Source organism: Rhopilema esculentum, chromosome 18 (genome assembly GCF_057945365.1).
Source record: "Rhopilema esculentum isolate cy_ngs chromosome 18, ASM5794536v1, whole genome shotgun sequence".
NCBI lineage: Eukaryota > Metazoa > Cnidaria > Scyphozoa > Rhizostomeae > Rhizostomatidae > Rhopilema > Rhopilema esculentum.
The window spans coordinates 7,029,838-7,057,762 of record NC_142832.1 but is presented as its reverse complement, the minus strand read 5'-3'; the positions used below and the strand labels follow the sequence as shown (position 1 = coordinate 7,057,762).

The 27,925-nt window shown below is 36.7% G+C and overlaps 1 protein-coding gene across 1 annotated transcript; it reads right to left on the bottom strand.

The window, feature by feature from the left end:
* Positions 1–420: 420 nt before the first annotated feature.
* On the bottom strand, positions 421–27,163 carry LOC135696635 (uncharacterized). The gene is made up of 20 exons (XM_065216094.2): positions 26,910–27,163; positions 17,534–17,600; positions 15,482–15,535; positions 11,679–13,680; positions 11,320–11,400; positions 11,043–11,155; positions 10,313–10,371; positions 9,696–9,785; positions 9,495–9,538; positions 9,043–9,088; positions 8,509–8,538; positions 8,014–8,095; positions 7,606–7,676; positions 6,882–7,015; positions 6,331–6,423; positions 5,711–5,762; positions 5,517–5,546; positions 4,344–4,415; positions 3,707–3,742; positions 421–2,449 (listed from the first exon to the last, which is right to left on the bottom strand). Exons 1-20 carry the CDS (start codon positions 27,048–27,050, stop codon positions 2,222–2,224), a joined length of 3,525 nt encoding a protein of 1,174 aa, XP_065072166.2. The 5' UTR covers positions 27,051–27,163; the 3' UTR covers positions 421–2,221.
* Positions 27,164–27,925: the final 762 nt, after the last annotated feature.

Below are 27,925 nucleotides of genomic sequence, written 5' to 3'. Positions count from 1 at the left end.
AAATATCCTCGTTTTCAATATAGTGCTTTGAAGTTGCCGCGTTCGAGTAGCCATCACTCAAGCGATGCAAAAGCCGCAAGAAATAGTGGCAGCTTCTACCATCGAGGTTTGTAAATTCCTCTGCAACTTCGTTTTTGATCAACCAATTTCAGATTTTATGCTAAAAGTACTTTTCTCTTTTCTAAAGAAGTTTTTACGAACAAAGCGGAAGCCACCAAACAAGTTAATGGGAGAACAGCTTCTATCCACCATCAATTGTTCGCTGGTTTTCCCCACAGAGCGACTCGAGCAAGCTATTAAACAAGCAGGCGTTACTAAAACAAACTTCGTGACCATCGAAGGCCAGAAGACAGAAGCTATAAAAATTATGAGCCTCGATCCTTAAAGCGATGTTCAGAATGGACACAAAAAAGGAAGATGTACTGCAATAAATACCACTGAATATGAAGAAATACGCAATTTGAAACCCAAACCATGTCACACGTAACATGCCTAATTTTCTAATTTGTAGCAGCCGAAGGCTTTAAAGGTAGTGGTGATGTGCAAACTAAAAACGTATTACATTTAAAAGCTTGAAAGAACAATTTCGCACTGCCTGAACTTCTGACAACATTTAAGGAAACATTTAAGGATAAAATAATGAAATTGAAAGGGGTATATGTCCAGCAAAACCCCTAAGATTGTTTCAGGAGCAATGAAAATTATAGATTACCATTTAGTGATGTTGAAAACATGCCTAGAAGATCCAAAGGACAAGATCAACTGTTGTTTAAAGATTCATTGCTAACAATGAGCCATTGCACTACGTAAGCATCCCATAATGCATTTTCAGACAGTCTAAAATTAATTTCGGTTACTCCGTAGAAAATTACTGCCATTGTTTGGACCGTCGCCACGCTCGCAAAGGCCCATTGTTAGCAATGAGTCTTTAAAAAGTCAAAGGTAATTTAAAATTTCATCTGACGTGGCATGAAAGGCAAGGTGAAATTTGAAGATCTTTTATCGGCAATGCAAATTTACATAAACGGCAGACGGGGATGCAAGATATGCCTTCCACCAGGAAGGAAAAACTATGCGCAGTATGCGAGCTATCCTAATCCTTCTTGCACCATTCGTCTGAATTGAGATTCCTTGTCTTTCGTTAAAAAATATGAAAAAAATAATCGTTAAATGCTAAGGATTCATGACATTAGAAAACTAACTTCAGAGTCTTGTGCGCGATGGAATCTCTTTCTCAGCAATGACACTGAAACTTTAAAACTAGTAGACGGCTCTAGGCCACAGTAGGAGAGAAATTTTGGGACAAAGATATTTGTTGGTACTTTTTGGGGGTCCGTTACTGATACAGGTCACTTAAAGGAGGAATCGCTAGGTGTCTCTCTAATTTAACATAGAAATATGCTCTACGGGAAACAGTTAATGAAAAACTTCGAACATAAATCAAAGATAAACATGCTCTAATTTCTACAAAGGCATATACAAGATCTAATTACAATTCTTATAATTTGTATTAAACTAGGTTTGACAATTAGTCAACATAGCTATCTTCATATGAATTTAAAACAGCAAAATTATCTACGTAATTGACAATAAGAAAAATATAATAAATCACAAAAACCTCTTGATATAGTTGAATCTTCTGGAATTCATGAAGATGTGGTTGCATTGGTTGGATATGATTTGCTGGTGTTGGTTATGAATATTTAAAATAGTGACAAAGGGAAATTGATGACCGACAGCTTCAGATCATTCTGTCGAAACTTCACAAAATTTCTTCAAATGAAATTTTTGGAACTCGGATTATGAATTAGCACCGAAACTATTCAAGTCCCGCTACAAATCCTAAACTAAAAGCTTTTGTGAACTGCGTATAGGACAAAATTTGAAACCCTATCAGGAATTTGATCGCAAAAATAATTCCAGGTGTAAATTCACACCCCCAGTCATTTCTCACGGTCAAATCCCTTATAAAATTCCGGACTCCTTCTTATCATGATCAAAATCATAAGAGCTTGGAATGTGAAAATTTGAATCTAGAATGAAACTTCGGTGCTAAATCCATTCTGGGGTCAAAACCTTCAAATTTCTAGACTAGTTTTCAAAACAAGGTTGCTTGAGTGAAGTGATACATTCTGCGTTTTTCATGAAAAACCATGATCACACGACAACAACGTCACTTCTGATCGATCTCCAAAATTACTTGGGTCGATTTGTTTATATTCTAATTATGAATTGCACGAAGGTAGCTTTCTCGCATCTTCCTCCGCGTGGCCGGACTTACACCATTTGACCTTTCGATGTCATTCATCGAGCTACTGCGAAGGGGCCGGTTAGAAGGAGCTTCCTCGGTGCGGGTAGCAGGTGTCTCTCGACTTGACATGAGGAAATCCAGCCTCTGTTTCAGCCGTTGGAGGCTCAGAACTTTACCATAAGCAGAGAACCGCTTGTACTGTAATCAGAAAAGAGAACTTGTAATAAAGTTATAGACGTCAGAGTAAATAAGAAGAAACTAAGATCTTGAAAAGGCCGGGTTATAAAACAAGAATAAATAATATAGATATCTTAAGAACTAAGATATGTTTATGTGAATCTAGCAGGTAATTATTTTTCTTTTGTTCTGTTGAGTTGACAAAATCTACTGATACTGGAAATCGCTGTCTGGGACGAAATATTGTTTTTATAAAGTTTACTCTTTTGTTGACGGAATTCTTTTCTTTCTTTCTATACTTTGTTGGATTTATGTGCCTCATAGTGTCTCCTAAGGGTACGAGTGTCCTATAACGACTAGAGTAGAAATTTATACTAGTGAGGTTAACTTGGTTATTGGTTATGCGTGAAGGGAATCCTTTTGAGTGGATGGGAGCATAAAACTGCTTTATGTCAACTGTGATAATGAACAAAAATATTGACAGTTTAGAATAGAAGTAACGATGTTCATCGTAATATCATTAAATTGTTGATCATGATGCAGCCAGGTGAAACAATTGATCAGTTCAAAACGACGACAGCAATATTAAGTTATTTGCGCAGATCAATTTGGGAAATAATATTTATCTCTAGCAGCGACAAGCGCTTTGAGAATCAGAATAATAGGCTACTACAGTTTTACTGAATTAGCTTGATCACGCCCAAAATAAGCTTGAAATGCAGCATATTATCGGGCGTGTTCTTCGAAGGTACTTAAAAAATCGGGTATATTCCTGTTTGATTTAATTTTTCTCATAAACTAGATTAGTGATGACACACAAAAATCGCAATTCAAAATTGCCTCTTTTTAACTTGCTTAAGTTCAAATTTCGAAACTAAAACTACAATTTGGATTGCTTTAGATAGATGATATAACCACTAATCTAATGAATTATGAAAAATGATTGTAAACGAAGCAGATTATCTGTCCTTTCAGAGACCGAATATATCAACACAAAACAAGCCAACACCCAAGTTTGTCTACATGACAAAATTTTTCAGAGGCGACAATCAATTGTTTCTCATATGTTACTCGCTGGAAGATAGGCTCTAATAATATTTGCCCGTTGAAAAAAGGAAAATTCTGGAAGAGTCTCCTCTCAATGATATAAACAGATTCACTTTGGTGAAGATGTGCGGCCATCAAGAGGACAAATGAGAAACAACTTGAAAAGGTTTTAGAAAGAAAATGATATTTGCACATTTAACACGATCTTTGTAAAAGTTCTCATTTACGAACCTCGAATTCTAAGTAATCCATTTTATCTACCCAATCCTGAAATGAAAAGTATTAAGATAGAATGCAAATCATTTATTTTCAATAAGACAAATTTCCTATATTCATAACCAGCAACAGAAATAGTTGCAGATGCTTGGCAAATTGTCATCTTTTTGAGGATTAAGGTGCCTAAGATTTACGATTTAGGGTCACCTTTTTTAAGGACTAAGGTGCATTAAATATAAGATTCAGGATCAGCCTTGATCAAACCCCCCCCCCCCCCCCGAGATCTTCCAATGATTACTAAGTATAAATTATCTCTTATAGCTGCATTGATTTATAATTTCCGCTTGCTTTTTCAGGTTGTGTTTTGCGAAAGTAAATTGAGGCCATTTCGGTCTATAATCGAAAATTTCAATTTTACTGACGGGGTTTAAATGAAAGCCGTGTTTCGTAGGCAGCCGATATGGAAATATAGGAAATAATTTCTAAAAAACAAGATGTCTAGCTAAAAAATTCAGTAGTTCCCGGTATAAGTAATTCTTCGCAATTTGCCACAAAAGATGTGATGAATCAAGACATCTTAAGCCTAGATCAACTCATTTCGATTTTATTATCTATGAAGAGAGGCCTTCAGCATCGACTGATTAGCTTTTACCTTGAAATCTTTCGAGTTTTCATTCGGTTGCAGTTCTCTGTGATTCTGCATATCCTTGTCAATTGATTCAGCCTAAAAGATTAGCGAACTTCGAATTATACTCAAGCGGTAAAGGGAGGAATACAAATCTTTTCAGATAACAAAAGAAAGTGATGATTACTTATCAAAATGCCTCGTAAATATTACCTTATCCCCAAAGTTGGAAATCAATATAAAGAAAATTTAGTCAGCCAGTCGAATTTAAAGACAACTAACGTAAAAATCCTTTCATCTGAAGTTCTTGGCTGACCTACTTACAAGAATTAGTCAAATATGGTTTAACATTAGTTTTAATGAGTTATTGGCTCCTTGAGATTATCAAGAAATTAAATAACTTGAAATCTTCAATTAGATTTATCGGTCAATCCTCTTTAAATGACGCCTGCTCGCGTTAATACTTAACTCAAAATTAAAAGCCAACTGTTATAATGTCATTGAAAAGCTTTGCAAGTGTTCCCAGCTTTATCCTCGGGACCAACTTTATTGAAACAAAAAGGGCCTTCAGATTTATTAAAAGGACAGCACAGAATCGGGGGCTACTATAAGGTGTACATGGGGCTACTATAAGGTGTTCATGGGGCTACTATAAGGTGTCCATGGGGCTACTATAAGGTAAGGCCAACATGAGATTTGGAAATAGGTGACAATATTTATGCAGCCAAGATGGAGAAAAGCCGATCTTGTTTTTTAAGCATTTGATTAAGAGACCGTTGCTTTCAACAAACAGAGCTGTCAGATAGTCACATTAAGTAAGGTACAAAAAATATAAAGATCAACTCAAAGAAAACACTGGCGTGAAACGCTCCACTTTCGCCTAATCAGTAATGTTGTGTGTATATAGCAATGTATAGCAAAAAGTTACTATTTAAGCATTTTTTATATCGGCCTATTACAATAAGTAAATATCTAATCTTTGTAACAAGTCAGATTCTCAAGCAGGAAAATGTCAGTTCAGTGAAGCTATGATGATGAATCACTTAGGTGAACTGTTTAAGGGTCGGTTGATTGAAAATTCCAGACATTTTCCCGACTCCCCTATCTCATTGCGGCGCAAACAGTTAAAAGAGGATAATCTAGAACAGATACAAACAATTTCCACATCTTTTGAAGCAATTCTAAGGAAAGGCTGCTCACCCTTTCGGAGTGTCGCTTGATTTGCTGTTCCTGCAATGAGAAAATATCATCTGTCACTACATGAATAATGAAAGACCAGTCTGTGAGTTTCCATCGAATGACATGACACTAAACAGTTGTCTCAATTTGTCGAGATTCATCTAGTGTCTAGATTTAGCAATTCCTGAAACTTCTCTCTTGGGAAGTTTACTTACCAAATTGAGTCTAGTGACGGAAACTGGCATCACAGGACGGGTGAACTGTTTGCTGCAAAACAATCAGAGACTAATAAACATTTCATACATTTCGTCCGACACTTTCCGATGTTTGAAACGTTAGGTAATGTCTTAAAAACAAAAGAAAATTTACTTTTCATAGAGGATCGAAAGGTTGTTTTTGCCTGGTTTATACATTTTAAAACCATGAACAAATATAAGTGACTTGATGTGGAAAGATGTGACCAGATCTTAGCCAATCTTAAACGCCTTTGACTGATTTTCCATATTTAGAACAATCAATTTCATAATATTTCATATACAATTTTCATAATTAATGTCATAAAATTGCAATAATCTCATTTCATAATGATCTTTCAGGTTCTGCGATCCGAATTAAAATATCTCTAAAAAAGATTTTTGTGATGTCATCACTTCAGAACCTTACTCTAGTTAGGGGAGCTGCAGTGAATACTAATTGGAGCTCTATATAACACACAGCATAGTAGAATCGACATTACACTGTGCTATGTGATTAGAAGACATCTCAGATTCGAACATAATAGACTGTGCAGGCCACAATTGGCCTCCATGCGCAGAGGCTGTGTAGTAAAACTAACCTGGAGGAGCAAGGTGCCGGCAATGGTGGTGACGACAGGGCGGCAGCTGTTATATTGATTGCATCTACCCAACCTTGCACATCAGCCTTACTCCTGTAAACAGAATAAAATAGAGTCTAGGCCTCTTGAAACATAGTTTCAATCAATACTTCATAGTCAGTTTTACGTAGTTAATTAGTTAAAAACCGGAAAACTATAAATTTTCTACCGTTAAGGAAAGTGACAAAGAAGTAGACTGAAAACATGAAAAACCACTAAGCAGTTTATGATTAAACAGTAAAGGACTTCGCGCTTCCAAACACCCTATAGCCAACAAAAGTAGTGGGTTTACCTGACCCTAACAGCTCTAACCCTGGCCTAATCACATGATTGCTGAAATCAATACAAATTAAATGATAATCATGATAATCAAAATCTTGGCATAATCAGAAATGATAATCATGAACAAAGGCAAGGTTAGGATCCAGGCAGGATACTTAATTTGTGTAATATTATAATATTCACACACATATATAATTTATAATATTTTGCTGTCATGAAGAATCACATACTTTGCTTCAAATAGAAAAACTCGCCAGTCCGCAGTTATGAGCTTGAAAACAAAATTTCTCTTCCTGTAATCCGTGGCTGGACCTGCCAAAGAGTGGTGTATTCCGATTGACCGGTCGAATTGCTCTCTATCATGCTACGAAAAATGGTTTGGTAATGCCGATAAATACCAAACATTTTTATAAATTGAAATCTGATAAAAAGTAAAAAATATATCGAATGCAAAGTAAAGGTTTGAGTTTTAAATTGAAGGTTTAATATTAAAAAATCAATTCATGAATTTTCCGCCTCAACTTCAAATATTCAAAGCAACAAGTGCTGGACAACATGAGGTGGACAGGAATGACCGCCCCCAAAATAGACAGGAGAGATAAACTTGTATATCCTAAGTACTTAATGGGGTTTTTATCTTTACATTCAGCGAACTATTTACAACCAGAATTATCCTTAAAAGAACAGGGTTGCTTTCGTTTGAAGTAAAAAAACATTTGAAGTCAAACCCAGTCAAGAAATCAACAGAAGATCATCTACTTCTCGCATTCACTAGCCCGTATCCGATAAACTTTCTACCTATAAAAAGCGACTTATATACCTATCTTTCTTTAGCAACAACCTCAATTAAAGATTTTCTTTGATCAGTCAACTTTTGTAGCATAGCATACTATGAAACGCTGCTTTCAATCAACAGGCAATAGATACATCTGAAAAGTTTTGGCGGTGACTTACCTTCCTGAGAAAGAGAACTAAACCTTTGAGAATACAATAATAAGTCTTCCATCGACGTTTATGTGGAGGACCTGCAAAGATGAAAATGAACAGTTATATAACATTACAAAGAACTAAAAAGGCCTTACCCAATAAATTCTTGGTAGAACCCAATGGTACCCGTTTTGCCAAAAAGGAAAAGGGGGTCGATACCAAAACGTTTTTCTGCATGGTTCTAACTAATTTTGAAAGAAATACTGGGTGCTAAATCCCCCCCCCCCCCCTCATATCCTTACCTGCTGTTGTGGTCCTTGCATACTGTGGGCAGTGGAGGGGTGCTTTTTGGAAACTACCTTAAATCGACGATTCATGGCTTGGACTCATAAAAATTAAAAACTTTAAGAGAATAAGAATTTAAGAACAACTCACAGCGTCTTCCATCTGCATCCATGATGCATTTTCTATTTAGCATGCCATTCTGCATCACGACGGCATCATCGTCTGCTTTAAGCTTTGAATACAAAATGAACAATAATATCATGAAAATATCAATACATAGAGCCAAATAGCTAATGCTTATCACAATATTCAATGCTAAATAAAGACAACCAGAGTTGCAGAAGCATTGCTGTAGAAGGGCAAGTGAAAATTAGAGAATTGATTATTTGATGTTGATATCAATTGGGGTAGGAAAAATCTGTCAAAATCAAAATTTAGAAGGGATGGGGAAGAGAACATGGAAAGTGGCGGTAACCTTTATGAAATTAATAGCAGTGGAATATGTTTTTAAAACTCAGGATAAGAAGGTTTAAATGTAAGAGCATTAAGCTTGATAGGAGGCGGCATGAAGAGGAATCACAGAGGCGGTCTCTTGAACGTCATCAATGAGATGAATATGTGATAGAAGTCTAGGGCAATACATACCTCAATGAAAGGGTTTCCATTGGAGGATGGCTGAAAAATAAGGTGAAAAATATTCATAGCGAACAATATGGCAGGTGCAGGACAACAAAGAGACGCTTCTTATCGCAAAAGATGATATAAAAAAGCCTGACATGATACTACGACTTAAAGAAAGTATAATCTATAGATCAATGGGTACACGAAGTAGAAATGATCAAACTCGCGAAAACGCTGTTGAAGGAAACGTACAGGGCTTTACAACTGACTGAAAAAGGAATCATGAAAGTGAAAAGAATGTAATTGCTCCTAATCAAACAAACAGTTGGACCCAAAACCCTCTGATGAATAAGACCCTTAACTATGCCCCCTATTTAGATGGGGTTCGCTTGAAATTGACCACATGCGCACAGTTCCCATGCACCCAAATTTTGATGTAGAAATAAAGACAAGTTCTGTTTGGAAAGTAATTAAGAATACACAAAGTCGTCTTTAGTCCACAAATTTCATATCAATTGACATGTCAAAGCGACAAAAGAGAATGCTGCATAAATATACCTTTCTAGATTTTGGTGATGGCTTTATTTCTCTCGGGGCTTCATTGCTGAAAATATCATCAAAGACATAAAGCGCGCAAAATTCAAAAGAAACAAAACAACAGAACTCTATGTATTTGCAAATTTGTAAAAAAATAAAAAGGGCGTTAACATTCCAAATACCAATTATCACAATGAGCAAATTACTTACTATATTAAATCATTCTGTATTGTATCAAACTTGTATTGTTTCACGATATTACATCATATTATATCATAATGTACTATACTATATATATCATAATGATACCATACCAAAGTACACGTCTGTATTACATCATCTAGTTTCAAACGTCTGTATTTTATCTTGCGACAGTATATTATTCCAAATAACAGAAATCTGCATTGGTATTTAAGAACAAATATTTATATATTCTAAGGCCAGACGACAGATTAATTGATCTAAGTACTCACGTCGCATATAGAATTTCCTTGGTTTTGATGGATTGGTAAAGAGTCTGCGAATAAACATCGTGAATTTACAATTTAGTACAATATGGATATTATAAAAAGATGTGCACAAATAAACACTCGCCAGGTTATCTGCAAGAAGCAACTTCCATGAAACAATGTTTGTAAATGAAAGATTTAGAGAAACATGACCAAATTGAATACCTTTAGGAGCTCTCTTGAAAAGTCTTCGCCATCGTTAAGTCCACTGAGATTGTTTATAAATTCATTCAGAGTCATCTTAGTTCCAATATTCTGACAAAAAAGCGATACACTTAAAGTTAAAGAGGATGTTTGAATGGATAGGTAGCCAAGATATCCAACAAAAGCAACGTTCAGAATACATCACTGGCTATAAAAACTCTCGATAGACACCAGTGGTAGCTGCAAGACGTAAGTCTTCTATCAGCTATTTTATATTAAAGTGGATTGGTGCAACGGAAGATTCAACATTGGCTTCTATTAGCTAGATCTTTGTGAGTTTCAATATTGTCTTTTACTGATCTTTCAGGAAAGGTGTTTTATGTGCTTTTCAAAGCTTCAATATTCTTCAATTGACTATTATCAGGTATTTATTGCGGTAAACTCTAGAATAAGGCCTGTTTGTTTATGGGGGGTGTGGATGGGTGTGGTTACTTTTACTTTACCGGATGGTAGAGAATTTAAAGGTAGGGAATTAAAAAAAACTGTGCTTTAAGTACAGGGCCTCTACGGGCTTATGGCCGGAAATACCTGTTCATGAAATGCGATGGGTATTTTGTAGGAGGTTTGGAAGTACTAACCTGGCCATGGAGATCCGTGTTCAGAAGCATTAATGCACATGTTAAAGTATGCACAGCGTCTACGGGTAAGCAGATAGAAAATAAGACGCTATAAGATGACAGCTTTAGGCCCTATAAATTGCAGCCTGGAAAGCTGCTGCTACACTGATACTAAGATCACAGAAAATGAGCAACGACTATTGTTTCATGCACTTGAAACCCAAGTTGTGGTCACTCAGGTATGACGGGTCAGGGGTTGCACTTGTATCTCAAACTATACATTGGAAACAAACAATGATTTTTAAACAAGCTTGGCTACACAGCAAAGGGTTCATCCAGCAATATCAAAGATTGCATTTTGACACATGTAGATTCACATTTTTAACGATGCATGATATTGGCCAGTGTCAAAATTTATTGGGCAGCTTTTGGCCTTTGTAAAGGATCAATCTATATCCTTTCAATTTTTGCAGCAAGAATCTTTTTTCATATCATTCAACTGCTTAAAGGTAATCGACAGTTACTAATGTGGCTTAGGCCATTAGTCAATCAACAATAAGCCAATCAGTGAGCAATATACGACTCACGCTATTTTTGATTGGCTAATAATGATTGACAGGTCGTTTAAGCCACTTTTGTACCTGTCAATTGCCATTAAATGTTTTTAAACCCAGAATATCAAAATTAATTGGGCAGCTTTCGGCAAAGGATCAATCAGGAGATTTTAAACCAGTAGATTTGAGTCAATTACCCTCTGAGTCATATAACTGTTTGTTGCATTCATGGTATCGCTTGGAGAACTGCAGCAATATCCTCTCACGTTCCTGTGTTTCGCCTGTTAATGGGAACTTCTGTAGAAGTATCCTAGAAAAGTATATAAAAGAATAAGGTTATAAATATGTATTTATATACATAAAACTCACATTCAGTCTAGCATCGATAAGATAAGTTTTTCATACGTTCCTTTAAAAACAGATATAAATTCTAATAACAGATGGAAACTTCTTTTAAGAAATGCTTTCACATACCTCAAAGCTTCGTCAATTGAATATCCCTCGAAGTTAAGAAATTTCATGTATTCGTTGCACACTTGTTGACTGAATTCTGAACTGTGCAAAAAAAATTTCAATGATCCACAAATAATCGTTTAAAAAATAATTCAAAACACCATTTGTTGGAATATGAATTTGAAAAAGCTCTAAGCAACTCCCAAGTTAGAAACTTACGGAAATGCAAACTAGCAAATAACAAACAAGCGTTAACTAGCGTTAACAGTAGAAAAACCCAAAAGAGGTTTGCACGGAAAAGAGGCTACCAACGCCCTCAGAAAGTAAGTGAATCGAACTACAGGAGATACATTAAGGTAAGTTGTATCGAAGTAACTCACTTTTTTCCAAGAAGTGGCGCTACATCATCAGATGAGAAACCATCGAGTGTAAATAGCCTCGTAGCAAGATCCGTAGCATCAATGGTTTTGAGCTCATCCGGGACTTTCAAAGGTGAGCTCAGCTCACTGTGGCCTAGATCCGAAATCCTTGAACCAACTGACATTCTTGATGGAATTGAGCCGCGGTTCTTATTTTGAAATCCAAGGCCGTCTCCCGATGATGACAGGAAATCCTCTGCGAAAGGCTGGGTAGGAACAATAAGCGATTTCCCTTGCTCATAACGACTGTGAACCATGCCATCTTCGGCATCTCGCATTGGGACACCATTACTCATACCCGCATCTTCACTGTACGTTGTACCAGCCATCGTGTTGAACATTGCATTGGTTGAGTATGTTTGGCCTGTATTTGAGTAATCTGTTCGCATGTCTAGACCTTTAGGAGACTGGTCGAAATTTGTAGCATTTCTGTTCGGTATCCCCGTAGTTTGCGAGCTATTGCTGTAATTAACCGAGTTTGACAATGTAACATTCATTAATCTCTGCTGCAAAGCTGGTGATAAGCGAGGTATCAAAGGGGCCTGCTTCATATCATTGTTATGAGTGTTATGAGAATAGCTGTTGTCTTTATATTGACTGACATGAGTACGGTCTGTATAATAGAAATCATGGTTTCTGGAATACCTTTGATACATGTCTGCCCGGCCTAAAGAGTTAGTCCTTTTGAATCCAACACCATAGCCACTTCTTTGCATGTCATCCTCGTCTTCGTCATCATATTCAAAATTTTCAGTAGACTTCACATCGAAGTCTTTCCCGGTACCTACTCCTCTTGGATTTGAAATTGGAACGTTTTGGTGCATCAACCGGGTAAAATTATCATGACTCGGTAGCTCTTCGCTACTGTTATACCGCCTTTGTGAAAAACCGGCCAATTTCTGGTTTCGTAAAGCAATCTGATGCTTAATGAAAGCATTTCTTAGATCTTGTGCATTGTTTGCTGATTTTGGATTTACATAATGAGCACTTGTTGTGTTACCATTCCCCAGTGGGCCAGCAACTCTTCGATCTTTGGGTTGATATGAAGACCAAGACGGGTTGGTGCGTTTTTGGCTCGATGCGTCTTCAAACCTCACTGTTGGTCCGGTACGGGCACCCCGGGCTACGCCTGAAAAACTCCGCGTATCAGCATCCGAAGTATAGACCGGAGCCCGGTAATCTTGAGTGTTTGTTTGTTTTTGAAGATAATTCCAAGTCTGTTCGTCATGCGAAGCACTCCTGCGATGCAGCGCCGGTCTGTGAGAATTGTCAACGACTATGTTTGGTACATTGCGAAGCCCGTGATTCTGTTTCATCTTTTTCTCTTTTGAGTGGGAAGCGCTGATACGAGGAGCTGAACCGAAAACTGGCTTGCTAAGTCGATTTTCCTGCTTCAAAATTTCTGAAATACATAAGTCGTCGAGTGACAAAAAGCTCCTAACCTCGACAAGTTTAACGGCCGTAGTATCGTTCGCTTCTTTATCCCTGCTTCTGGGCGAATCTTTTTCGATTTTTGTAGGCTGGGTTTCCTTAGGGGAATTAATTTCCTCGTTTCTTCTTGGCGAGGTCCTAGATTCCGAAGATGATTTCCCGCTAGTTGGGTATGATTCCGGAATCCTAGAAGACGATCTCTCACTGGTTTCCTTTTCTTCGAATGTAAAGTGACCGGTTGGCCTAGCTAAAGATCCGGCTTTGGTAAATCTTCCGTCAGCACCAAGGAGATCGTAATCCGGACTCCCAACTGTTCGTTTGTAACATGGTGATGAATTTTGTTTACCTAATTTTTTCTTATTTTCTGAAGAATTTTGAGCAGTAAATTTTGAACTATTGCCCGGAGGGGTCACAATTCTTTCCGGTCTGTTTTCCGCAGGTGACGCAGTCTCTGACGAGCGACTCTCTCTTGGGGGTAACTTGATTATATCATAAGAAAGAAATGACTTCGCTGACGATCTTGCCTCGGGATCTGAAACACAAGGGTCAAACAAGGGCCATGAAATATTAAACATCTGCATGGACAAACAGATTTATTTTTGTAAGATTTTTGCGTCCTAAAATCTTAGCTAGCTGAGTCAAAAAAGTAAACACTTTCTTTCTGATTTATGGAAATGCTAATCTGGCATGATTGATAGTATTTAGCATACTTGCAAGATGGTCTTCATACAAGTGAATTGGAAATGGAAAGTTCGAATGAAGAAAACCATTATATTCAATAATAAGAAAGAATTACGAATACATAACACATCATTTCAATGTCATTAGGTCAACAGTTTTTATTAGAAGCGCGTGAACATTGAGATGATTTCTCCACTGATAAGCTAGAGCTTCTCCCCACTAAGAATTCCCTTACCATGAAGATTCAACCTCTTTGACTACTGATTGGCCTCATTTACACGCGGCGAAATCGTTCATAAGAAGCCAATTTTTGCTGCCAATGCGCGAAAAATATGCGCAGCAGTAGAAAATAGAAAATTCTCTGCGAATTCGCAGCGAATAATTCGCTTCGAAAAAAGTAGAAACTATTCCTACTCTTTCGCAAGGAATTTTTTCAAGTTGTATCAATCAGAACAGTATTTGAAGACAGGTGATTTTTGCTTTGGTTCCAGATGGCCTACGTCTTTCCGTTTTCTTTTTACTCAAACACTCTCACCTAGACAACGTCGAAGAAATAGGTTGATAATTATTCATTTCCTGTTCCTTGTACACACTAATGTAGGTGGATTCATATCTGATTATTATTTAAACATTTGAATTTCAAATTAACGAAAACTGCCTTGAGAGTTATTTCGTTCTACAAATATTGAAGTAAACGATCGGCAAGAATTTCTTGCAAACGCTAAAATGTTGCTTGCTTATTTGCCTGCTCAACAGCAACAGTTTCAGTCATAAAAACTCAAGATCCGGATACACATACACTTACAGGATATTGCATGTTTGTACAAGCTTAGATGGCGCAATTTTAAAGTATTTGAAAAAAGTATTCTAGGTCATGAAACGTAAATCTCTTACCGAAAGATGAAACTCCCCCTTCTGAAGATGCTCCGAATAAATTATTCTAACCCAGTATCGTTTTTTGCTGTTTTGCTCGCTTTTTGATAAATTCAAAATTTTAAGCTTTCTGAAAATAGCACTCTTCGGACAGTCGCTATATTCTTTTGCAACGTAAACAAATTTTTGCCAGTATAAATTGAACTTCGAATTCGAGAGAAAACATCGTAGCTAAAAACTTTGTGGCGAAAAATTCGGTTTGCGCTAAAACTTCGTCTCTTATTTTCGAGAAAGATCGTTTATTATTTTCCATCTCGTTCTTTCGGAACCTTATTCTGACGTTCTATACTATGAGGAAACATGTTTTTAATGCTTGCTTTTTTCAAATATTGTAGCGGCAAAAAAATTGTTCAAATTGAATGTTTGCAAGCAAAAAATCATCAAAGAGTCATTAAGCTTTTTACGGAATGATTGTAAATAAAGGAGCTGGTATTGAATCGTTTCTTTTAAATGAATTTCATAGCATAAAAGTAGAATAAAAATATTTCTTCAACTTTTCTTCAATTTTCAATCTTGAAGATGCTTCAAAATAAAACAGAGGCAGTTAAAGTTCCTTAATATGTGCTTAGATAAGGACAGTGCATTACCTATCTGGACATTAAAATGACTGTCGACGTTCGAGTTAAAATCTGCAATCCATTCTAAATAAAGAATCATTTAACGTTTAAGCACACAAGATTTTAACGAACCAAAGAAGGAATGAAGTTAACTCGGCTTACCGTCAGTAAGGGTGAGTGAAACCTTTTCTTTTGAGTTGCGAACGATATCTACAACTGAACAGAAATTACAGTAAGAGAAAACATGTCCTTTCACCAGACAAACCGATCGAAACCTCAGACCTAAAGCACAAGAAAGTTTTGTAACGAGACCTCATGAATAACTAATGCCCAAATGAAGCATACCCTATACCAATGTAATTAAATTAACGACATTTCTCAAGAAATCAAAAGCATGGTCAAGGGCATGTAAAGAATATCTGGATATTGTGGTACATAGCAATGGACCGCATTACTTAGTTTTTGATGAATTGACCTGACCCGGTATTAAGCTATTTGACGGTCGCCTTACCTCCGGTTACTGAAAAGAATCCGTTAATTGACTTGTGGAATGAAAACAATCAATGAAGTCTTAAATTCTGATACCTGCTTATCAACATTATTTTGCTATAAGGAAGACTTCACAATGAGTTCCAATTTAATTTTCCAACTACTAAATACGCTATGGTCGGTGCAAGACGCGTGATAATTGAAAACGTTTATATACCACGCTTATAAAACTTTGTAAATAACGTATAAACGACGTAGAAAATTTTACGATTTTTTGAACTTTACTTTAACCAACGTATTGTTTTAGCAAACGTATTTTAAATTTACCTTAGCCATCGATCTAGATTAGTTTACCTGTACATTTGTATTTTGTAGACTAACTATTGGCAATCGATGTAAAATAAATATACAACAACAACAACCAGTAATCGAGATTTCGAATAACCCAATGTTTCCACCACGAACTACCCTTTGTTCCTACCCTTTGCTCCTGCCCTTTGCCCCTACCCTTTGTTCCTACCCTTTGCCCCTACCATTTGTTCCTACATTTTGCTCCTGCCCTTTGCCCCTACCATTTGCTCTTGCCCTTTGCCCCTACCATTTGTTCCTACCCTTTGCTCCTACCCTTTGATCCTATCCTATGGCCTTGCTCTTTGTCCCTACTAAGATTCCTTTAAGGTAAAACGAATTCAATCAGCATCAGTCCCCCGATTGGTTACCAATGCAACAATCTATTTTCACATATGCCAAGAATTATATTTAACAAATTAGCAGAGGGTATTCTTGTTCACTGCTTAGAGTGTTGACTTGACCAATCTCATCAATCTTCTTTTCCTTACATTGACCAAAAGCAGCTTTTCACACGTTGCAATTTTGCAGTTTCGTCTATTGAGAGCAAGATGTTCTGTCTAATCTTGTTTGAGAGCTATTTGATCGCCCGGCTTACGAATTTGGCACGAAATAACAGCACGAAGCCACCTTATTTAGAGTTGGCAAGACCCAGATAACGTTAGAGGTAAAATGATACCACACGAAACATAACACGACATAACATGCGACAAGACATACCACATGATACACGACACAACACGAGACGACATACGACACAGCATAAGGCACGACATATGTAATGACATATAGGATGACATTGGGCACGACAAACAACACGAAACACGACACGGCATACAACATACGATGCATCACTGTATATTTATATAGCTGTGAGACTATTCTATTCGGACGTCCTTCCGAAATGACACCCAGCAACGATAGCACATGCGATGTAGTATTTCATTCAATGCACATTGGATAACGAGGGTCAGTGGGATGAAGACCCCAGGACCTGGCACCAAAGGGATTTTCAAACATTAACAGGACATATCCAATATCAGATATATTTAGTATCTATTTCAAACCGCACCTTTGCGACTGAACTCAAGAGGATGGCACTTAGATATTGCAAGAAGATCATATCTCGAACAAAATATACCATTATATTTATTTTTATAAATAGGAGATATGTCAATAACTCTTGCGATGAACTTCCAAACGAATTTACCTGAGCACTTTGATAAATTAAGCTAAGTATGGCATAATCCTTGATAGGAAAATAATCATTAGATTGCGTTACATGGCCGTCAACATAAAATTGATTAAAATGTGGTACTGACTCGACGGTAACGAATAAGAACAGATAAACAGTGATATTAAATTTATAAGACTTACTTGATCGAGTTGGCAGTTCTCTTGCATTGATACCATTGACTGTTTCCACGACATCACCAACACCAATCTAAAAAAATTTTCAAGAATAATTAATAACTTCAGTGTATTCGATAGCCAAATTTTGGCATCAAATTCTAACAACACATCAGAATAAATAAAATTTTAGCTTGACTCTCATTAGGAGCAAACTGCTTGTTGCAATTCACGACAAAAATATAATGTGTGACATGAACTAATATCGCCACTTTTTCATGTGTAAAAAGACACTCCTTCCGTTACACAGAGTCCAGAAAAGTCCTCAACCCTCCTCCACCTATTTTACCAAAACCTTCCTTCAAATCTCTATTGTTTATCAAACCTTCCTCCGGTCAATGACCGTGCGACCGTAATGTTTTCTGGAGTTTGTCGTTACACCCGCTGGAAGCTTTGATAGAAAGGGGGGGAGATAAAAAAGACAGACGTTAGCATTTTTCCTGAGATATGCTCCTAACGAATTACTATTTTTTGCCTTGGTACATAGGGAAAAATGATGGTTTGATGGGGAAAAATGTTCAACACTTTGCCACGCTACCTATCATGAAATTTGATTTTTCATCAATCAATACAACAGCCAATCCAAAAGAAAAAGTAAAATCGCATCCCTGCCTAATTAAAACAACACTCAACCTATATGAGCCCCTCCAAGCTCGGGGCAACCTGCCCTCTGTGGCTCCCTTGCAGTTGACCAGCTTATTTTAGATTCGAGATTTTACTGCAATGAATCTCATATTTTGTCCCACGAATGATCATCCAGCGAAACTTTATTCTACGATTTCCTCAAAATTGACTACTACTGGCAAAAAAGCCACAGGACGTCTCCAATGCACATATGATTTGCAGCCTTGTTAGTGGTAATCAAGATTGATCTCCATAGCAACGACCGGCGTCACACAAACCAAATGCGAGAATATTATTCCACATACTAAATCCCTGACAAGATTTGGTTTGTTTGCAATGGCACGCTGGGTTTGGCTTGGTAAAGGTGCAATAATTTAAGCTAAAATTTCTTTTAATTATTTATTATTTCAATGACCACTGATTTATTTTTGCTGCTTTAACCTCTGGGTTACGCAGTGAGTGAGATAAATTTGCTTGGTGGAGTGAAGTTAACTTGGCTGCAGGCGTAATAAATTATTCTGATTAGGCCGTGAAACGAAATCAGACACGTGCCACAAAATTAGACACGTGAGATAAATCAGACAAGTGACACAAAAACAGCCAGGTGACAAAAAATCACCAAGTGACATGACATTGAAATAAAGTGAGTTTTATACTTCAGTATATTTATTTTCTCCGCTTTTTGTGCCAGGTAAATTTTTCCCAAAGTTAGAATTTAGGTAAAAACACAAAACACAGAATAAAAATGAACAACGCTGAGCATAAATGGGAACTAGAAAATAATGCGGTCACGTTCTGGATAGGAGCAGACTGGCACGGGTGGCTAGGTGGCGATTGTGACCAAGACCCCTCAGAAAAAGCAGGCCCTTGATAGGAGGGTCGTTCTTTTAAAGATAGCAACAAAATAGCACCCCTGTATATTCATTTCCATTACAAGAACATATTAGCTAATAACACTGGGGCCAAATAATAAAAACAACGCAAAAGTCTTAGATGGAAACCTAAAAGAAAAACCATTATTTTTGAAAATATTCTCTCGTGTTAACAAAACAGAGAAGATTTTGCCAGTTTATCAACCGTGCTATTAATAATTTCATGCAAAACAGTTTCTTGTGGCGTAAAAAACAACATAAAGTATGTAAATATAGAAATATAAATGTTGAAATAAAACAATATTAAGAATACCCAAGTCTCAAATTATCAAAAAAATAAGAAAATGGAGCCTCGGCAAAAATTGTCTTCTTCTTTTAAAAAGTGTTTATGATAAGAAGTAAAGCATTAGCTCAGTGCCTCTTTATACTGAAACTTCATTATCAAAGTTAACCACAAACAAACAATCGTTGCAGATGAAATTCATTAAGAAATTCATCCACGATTTTAAATGAAGCCGTCCAAATTTTCATTTACCTGTAAAGTACCATGCAATTCTGGATCAAAAGACAACAAGATTGAACACAGGCTTGCCAAACCAAGTACTCGAGATTTGTATGGTCTGCTCTTGACTGCTCGAAAGCAGCATCATTGCATTAAACCTCAACCTTAAAAGATAGCTACCTGTGCAGGTGTGCGGAGCAATGCAGGTGGAAGAAATGCGCAGGTGCAATTGGAGACCAAGAGGCAAAACAAATCGATTTTCAGAATGGATGTTTTAACTTGGTTATTGTTGATTGCGTTCTGAATTTACTAAGAACAGTCGAGAGACATAAGCAAAATGTAATTCAATAGCCAAGACTTAACACAAACAAAACACATAGCCAGCTCGCCATTCAAACTATTCAGGCTGTTTTTGCATAGCGCTAATTTTTTCTGAAGTAACTTGTTAGGAGTTGCTGGCCATTTTCTTAAATTTCTTTGGAATTGTATTATAAAACGTAAAGTTACGTCTATTTAAAAGGTTTGCAAGGGAATTGATACGTTTTCAAACACCTTATAACAAAATTTACAGTCAGAAATAAATGGTTTAATGCAGTAGCTCGGAAAAAATGAATTCCACTCTAAGCATTTTAAATTACGTAAAAAAACAGAAAACTTCTTGCTTTTCACAATCTCGGCTTCTGCCTTTTTCAAGGTCTAAGCATTGGTAATAAAAGTTTCTTTTCAAAAGTCGTTCAAGAGAAAAATATGTTAAAACTTCCCAACAGTCGTGTATCTGCTAGAACAAAGCGATCTAAAGAAATACAGTAATAATTTTAAAAGGTACAACACCAGTGAATATGTGGTTGTAGATCTTGGCCTTGCTCAAAAAGCTAGCTTTCCTAAAAGAGCTAATATTCTCCTATATGTAGCTAATAAAATTGTTAGACCAGGTCCACCTCTTACCACAGTTTGAAAGCAGAAAGTTTCTCTATATTCACTGGACGAGTAACATCCACTTTGGTATGTTTTTCTCTGAAAGCTCACACCTGCCAAAAAAATATGGACGGAGGACTGATCTCAAGGTCAGAAAAAGTTCGAAAGCAACTACGTTCTTACAAACACAACTGCTGAGTTACAAACTTTTACGTCATATGGTCACTAGGCATGGTGACGTTTCCTTAAAACAGGGATTAGCTTTGCCACGCCTATTACTAGCCCATTCTTTGTTTCAAATAGGAAGGTTTTGTAAGAAACACTTTCTTATCGAAAGAAAGTTTGCGGTTTTACAAAAAGGTGTCCTATCCAAACACATGCACAGTACATAAGATATAAATATTAGACAACAAAATGTTTTTTAGCTTTGTCTTTACAATCAAATGAGCCGCTAAATTAGCAATTTATAAAATAACTTTTTTATTTACCTATAAACTCATAATTGGTTGAAAATGCTATGCAGTTGGCAGTCATGAGCCAAAACGACTGTCCTAACAAGAACTGTTTAGAAGCGCTGCAACTATCTATTAAAAATACAACTCTTAAATATCCATTACTAGTAGGATTTTAACACTGCAGTTGTTAAGGACACCATACGCGGATTCCATCTACGGCCACAAGAAGTTCTTATAAATGAGCACGATAATTTAACGAGGAAGTTCAAGCTCAAAGCAGATTTGCTAACAGTGGCAAAAGTGTTTAACGGCTATTTTACATAAACCAATTGAGCTACTGTTCAACACAAACGGAGACTTCATCTCCTGCCCGCTAGAAGATAGATTTTTAAAATAATAAAGGGAGTACGTAGAATCGTTATTGCGAAAACAAATATGAAGAAAATAAAATAAAATTTCTCACTGGCAATTCAAAGTGTAAACATTCAAGTCCATCGTTATCAACATCTTGCTGTACCGTCAGGTTTTCTGTCAGTATCTGCTTTGACACGAAACGGGTCGAATCTACCACAGACCCTGAGGTATGTGGGATTTGCGTTAGGCCATAATAGGCCTAACAAAAACCAAACACTTGTGCAGTCTTATTGCAATACTCCAACGCTGGGTTAAATGTTATTGAAAGAAAAAAGTTGTAAATTCAACACTGGTCGAAGCCAAATCATAAATAAAAGATGCAAAACAGCTGAAAGAGTTCCTTTGGTTTCACAAAAGAAACATTATCATTGATACAATGCCTCAACTAAAATGCTTTTGGCCGCCTAATTAGAGTTTGTGTAGTGCAGACAGTGCGAAACAGCATGTCTTAATAGATATGGTCACTGTTCTACAGTGTTATCTTTACGTTTAACATACACTCTCATCACTGTTGAATATTTAACGAAAATCAGAACATGATAAGGAAATAAAAAACATCGCGAGCCAGTGTCCAATGTCCAGTTTTCTTAAATGTAATAATAATAATAATAATGGAAACATATCATTTTCAATTCAACTTAAACTACAATTACAAATCTCACTATTACAAGGTAATTTGCAATTGGCTAGCCTGGTTTTACAAGAAAAAACTATAACAATCGTAAAGTAAAAGGAAAAACTGAGAAAAAAAAACAACCAAAATTAAAACGGATGTAATTCCGGATTTGTCCATGGTCTATTTTTGCAACAAAACATGTAGTACGTAGTACGAATGGCAATGTTGGAAAGTTTAGAGATGAGATACCGTTTTTGTTGTTGATCGATGGAGAGAGAGTCACACATTTTGAAGAAGGAGATGCAGGAATTGCCAAAGATGCCAAGAGAGCTCATAGAAAGATTAACAAAGGAGACACATTTGAACTTTCGCTGTAAGTCAGATAGGAGAGGAGCATACTTGCTGTGTTTTCTTGTTGCAATAATAATAACAATAATAATAATGGAAACTTTTCATTTTCAATTCATTTAAAACTGCAATGACAAATTTCACTATTACAAAGGCAATTTGCAATTGGCTAGCCTGGGTTCACAAAGAAAAAGACTATTACAAGCACAAACAAAAGAAATTAACAAAAAAAGGAAAAAGTGTGTTCGTCATTGTTTGTTTTAGAAGTCGTCAGTAGCAGAGATCGTTCAGAATTGAAGAAGATTATTCCAAGATTTATTTCTGCGGCAGAAAATGTAATAGGTAGTATGGATAGTTAAGTTGGATAGTTTGGAGATCATGAAGCGGAGATGATTCTCGCTGATATCTAGAGCGTTGCACATGTCAATGAAAGAGGAGCAGGAGAGACCAAAGATACCTAGGGAACAGACAGAAAGATTAACAAACATGATAGAAGAATAGGCTGAGCTAAGGCTGTGAATGAGATGCGAGTATTTCTAGTTAGTTTCGTGTCCTACTTTAAGCTCGAGTATGAATAGCCAATGGTCAGAAGTGACTAGAAGTAGATCAGGACGGAAAGAGTCTCCTGTTATGATGGAGGGTGAGAGATAACCTGAAAGGTCTGCGTAAAGAGAGCAATTAGGTATAGCTTTTAAAGACTGTGCTAGGAAGTTTAATGCAGTGTTGTGGCGCCATGTGTAACGGCCTTCTTCGAGGTATGTTTTGCAGCCTGCAACAATGTGAAGTAACGTTTCTGGCATATGGCAAAAACAGCAATTGGACGACTGAGTAATGTTCCATTTTTTAGCGTGGCAAGAGAACTGTAAATATTCTTGAGCATGTTGCTTTGAATCGTGGTCCATTTTTTAGAGGCCATAGGAAGAGAGTGGTCAAAGATGAAGGAAAGAACGGTACCTTGAGATATAAAGATGGTTTTGAAGGCGCTCTTTATGTTCTGATCTAACAGCCTTCAATACTTTTCTATTATTCCTGTAAACATCATATTGGATGTTCATGCTCTGGCTGGTATTCTTCCACAAAGATTGGATGTTTTTGTTTGGAGAGGATTTCAGTGCATTACGATAAACAGTTTGACACTGCATGAATTTAACAGAAGGAAGAATCAAGTTAAGCCGAACTGGTTTTTTGACAGAATAATGCCACTTAAAGTAGCACTTATGGGTAAATCGAGCCAATGGCGGATAAATGCTGAAACTTGATTATCAAGATTTTCAACGTTCCAGGTTTTTGATAGATCGGCTACTGTGAAGTGCCACGAAACTTGTGAGAGAAGATAGCTGTTATAAAGAAGCAGCTAATTCTTTGGATGGAGAGGTAAAGAATCAATTTGCGTTAGGAGTTCTGTGAAGATGGAGCTGAGCTTAGACATATGTTCTTGGTTGCTCATATTTAAGTCGAAGTGACGCCCAAGATGCTTAAAGACCCCTCTCCAGTTTTGACAGGAGGGACCATTTCATTATTGATAATAATAATAATAATAATAATAATAACAATAACAATAACAATAACAATAATAATCTATGTATAATTTATGTACAAGCTTATTTAGGCCTACTTTACGAAAATTTAGAAGAAAAAGCAATTAAGAATGAATAATTAATGATTACAAAAATAAAACAATCAGTTGATTGATGAAAGAAATGAAATTGAAAAATTAAAAAACCTTTTTAAATTTTACAATGCGTTTACAGTTAAAAGATGTTTTAATATTTATCATGACATGTTGAGCCATGACTTGGATCTCACAGTCTATGGAATAGAGGTAAACGACATAGTCAAGCTTTCACTTAGGGCCCCCTTAGAGTGAGCAGAGTCGCCAGCTCTCGGTTAATTCAGGCATACAAAAAACGACTAGGACACTGTAACATAAGCAAAGATTCTCTTTGGTCTAGAAATTACCTTCGGTAGCTAGGTAGTAGCAGATACAAGGGGCTTGAATCCTAGCAATCTTTTCTCTTTATTAAAACAATTTCCCAAAAACACGCGACTCAAAACTGATCACAAACTTAAAAACAAAATAAAGAACAAGCTGAAGCTGAGCTACTGTAAAATGTCATTTTGAACAACGTTTCATCTCAAAAATGTTTTTTCATCAGCTTTTTGGCCATCTAGGGGTGTTTTTTCGAAGAATCTTCAAACGTGTCACCAAATAAAGGTTGTCTCGCTAACTGTGTTTGCATATGAGGCCTGAAACCTCCCTAGAGAGCAATAGCAAGCAATTGCACTGCTTACACCCTAATAATTTAAGAAGAAACTAGGATAAAATGACCACCATCACTTCATTTGTCCAAATGAAACAGATTTCCGACAAGCATTCAATAAGGTCAATAAAAAACCCTTGAAAGTGTTGATTACTGCTGTTTGTAGATTGCTAAAATCAATCTGAATAACCCATGTCAGTTGCGGAAATTGCGGGGCTGTGGGGAGAGGGGACGACTGCCAGTTTTTTAGTGCTTCTGCCGGACATGACATCTTGAAACCAATTTAGAAAATGTAGCAGCTGAAAATATGTACATTTGTGTATACAGCGTCTGCCATAAGATTGTTAAAACGAACAAAGTTCAATTTAATAACAAAGCACCTGCTAAAAATAAATTTACATTTTCCTTATTTAACTTTTGATAACTCAAGCAGGTTTAGCTTGTTTAATTGCTTAATATATGACCAAGACATGTACTCTGAAATAATTAGTTATTTGTCTGAAAACATATGTAAGGAAGGTGTTGTATATAGGAAGATATATGATCCGAAGGAATAATGTGATACACAAAACAAACATGACAACAATAAGGAAGGGCATAGAAAAATTACCAATAATTTGTGATGTGATTTTGCAAGAGGTTTATAAAGAAAGGAAACAAGAAATATGAAAAGGAAAAACTGATAGTGTGAAAGGGAGGAAATCAGGCATTTTTCAGTTATCTTTGAAAGCAAGATTTAAACAAAATTGACAGTAGATATCTTCCAAATTTGCTTTGTGGTAGCTTTGCCTCACAGTTTGCATAACATAGAGAGTTAGGCCTAAAAACCTTCAGTCCTATGCAACAAAATGACAACAAATCCGGGGACTGAAATCCCAGACTTTACAACAGAGTTGAGGACCCCAAAGCTTCAACAACCACTGGGATAGACACTGGTTGTGAATTAATCTTAATTCTGCTTATTTTCTGAGTGGTGTATTATCAACCTAACAAAAACTTTTCAAACATTCTTAAACTTAGAATTTCCAAAGAATCCCCTTGCAGGATCAGGGTTAAAAAGAATGGTCAAAAAGCAAACAATTTTATCATTGTATATAAGAATATGAGTAAGAAAATGAGAGGCAAACAATATTTTTACCAGCAATCTTTTTCTTTCAAATGTGCAGTGTAGCTTCTAGCATGTCAAATAGCTTTTGAATTTCTTTTGTTACCTTTCATACGAGAGCATCTATATTTTGAAGGTAGTGGTAGGCAAGCAGTTCAACAATGAAGCATTGAATTTCCCTGAGATGTAAATTGATGTAACCAGGAAACGTGCCAGAAAAAATATGCACACACTCAAGAATCACTGAAAAATTTGATGCACACTCATATGTGCACACTTCTCACAAATGCACTTTTGCACTCTACAGGTAACAGCTTTTGCACTCCAGAGATCTTGCCAAAAACTGCCCCCACCTTCTCAGCTACTTTATTAATTGTAAAGCACAATCAGAGTCAGGTTTAACCATGTATTCAATTGCTGAATGATGCATAAAATACCTTGAAAAATACAATTTACAAAAATAAACTGTTCTTTTATCTTCCCATTTAACATCAATTTGAAAAAACATTTGGCAAAACATTTTATTTAAGGGGTGCCACCCTTTTTCATAGGGTCCTGTATGATATCAATTGTTAAAGGCTGTGCACTTAAAGCTGTTTAATAAGTATATACAGTGATTGGTTGTGCAACAATCACATCGTGTTTCAGATTCAAAATTGAGAATAACAGAGAGACGAGAAAAGGTGAAGTAGATTGTAGATGTTTCGCGGTGTCAGTCGGCCTTAGTGCTTTGACTAATTTTGCAATAAGAAAAGAGAGTGTGAGTTATAACCCCGAAAGGCTGGAGGAATACAACACGACATTTGAAACCCTTTCTTGCCCAACATTTGTGGCCTAGCGCAACCTCTTTTCAGAAGAATATCAATATCTACCAACCTATATACATTGTAACATGTCCTTGCCTTTTCCTTTAAATACAGTAACCACCACGGACACGCACAAACATTCAGCGAAACTGAAGTGATGTAATCGGCCTTATTCGCTGTGTGAAATTCAATTCAGACCTGCTCGTGACCATAAACATTGGCTGGTCTACTCCGAAGGATTACTTTTCGCGACGTAAGCTCATCCCATCAAAACAGCTTATAAATAATTCAGTACTAAATATCATACGTCTTCATACGATACTTTCTTCCGTGTTTGGTGACAAGCTGGTAAAGAATTTCTCATAAAAACAATTTTCTTCGGGAAAAGTATAGAGCTGCATTTCAAAAAAGGTGCTTTACTTTACCTTTCCTGAAGATGCTGCTGGGCCTCCACTTGCCAACGCACATATCATCGGCGGAAGGTGTGTATTTGAGCCACCAATAACACTGAATCCAAATCCTTTGGTTGGTGACCTGAATATTTCCACTGATTTTGTTTCAGGCATGATAGCAACATGAATTCTCTATTCAAACAGGAAGCAAATTCTCTCCAAATGACATTTTAATGACCTTGTATCAACAAAATTGTTAGGCCACTGCGAGAAATGGGACGAGTGTATTATGCAACCCTGTGATGACGTAGCCAGAGCTGCTCATCTGGTGAAAGAAAAGCTTCCCACTGATGCTGTCCAGGTAGAACGCGTGGAAATACAGGGAATGTCTTCACCCCCCCACCCCTCCCTGTAACACGAGGTAAATAATTTTTGCCCGATCTGACTTCTTCCACTTATAATAAATATTTTGGAAAACTAACGCATGTGCAACTAAGCAGTTTCTTGGAAAAACATAAAGTAATTTACAATAAAGTAATTTAAAATATAAGAATAAATTTGGCTTCCAAAAAAGAAAGTCAACTTCACTTGCCATGTTTGATCTATGCAATCAACTAGTTGACTCAGTTAAAAACGGAAATTATCCTGCTGTATCTTCCTTTACCTAGTCGAAGCTTTCGACACAGTTAACCCTGAAATTCTCATCAATACACTTAGCCATTATGAAATTGGAGTGGTGTCAAGCCCATCATTGGCTGTTGTGCTCAAGGGGGTTTTCAAGCCCCATTTGCCGACAAAGTGGGTGAGCCATCTTTTATTTGCCGACAGGTTTGGAAATTTGCCGACTAAGCACCCCTAGATGGTGAAAAGCTTCTAATTTTTGCAATAGAATTTTTTTCAAGGGGGTGTCACACCCCACGCTATAGCGACGGGCCTGTTCAAACCTTGCCTTTCAAGTTTTAGACAGATCCCAAAAGGTCTGTATAAACGGCACTCTTTCAACTATCAGCAAATTAACTTTGGTGTCCCACAAGGTAGCGTCTTAGGTC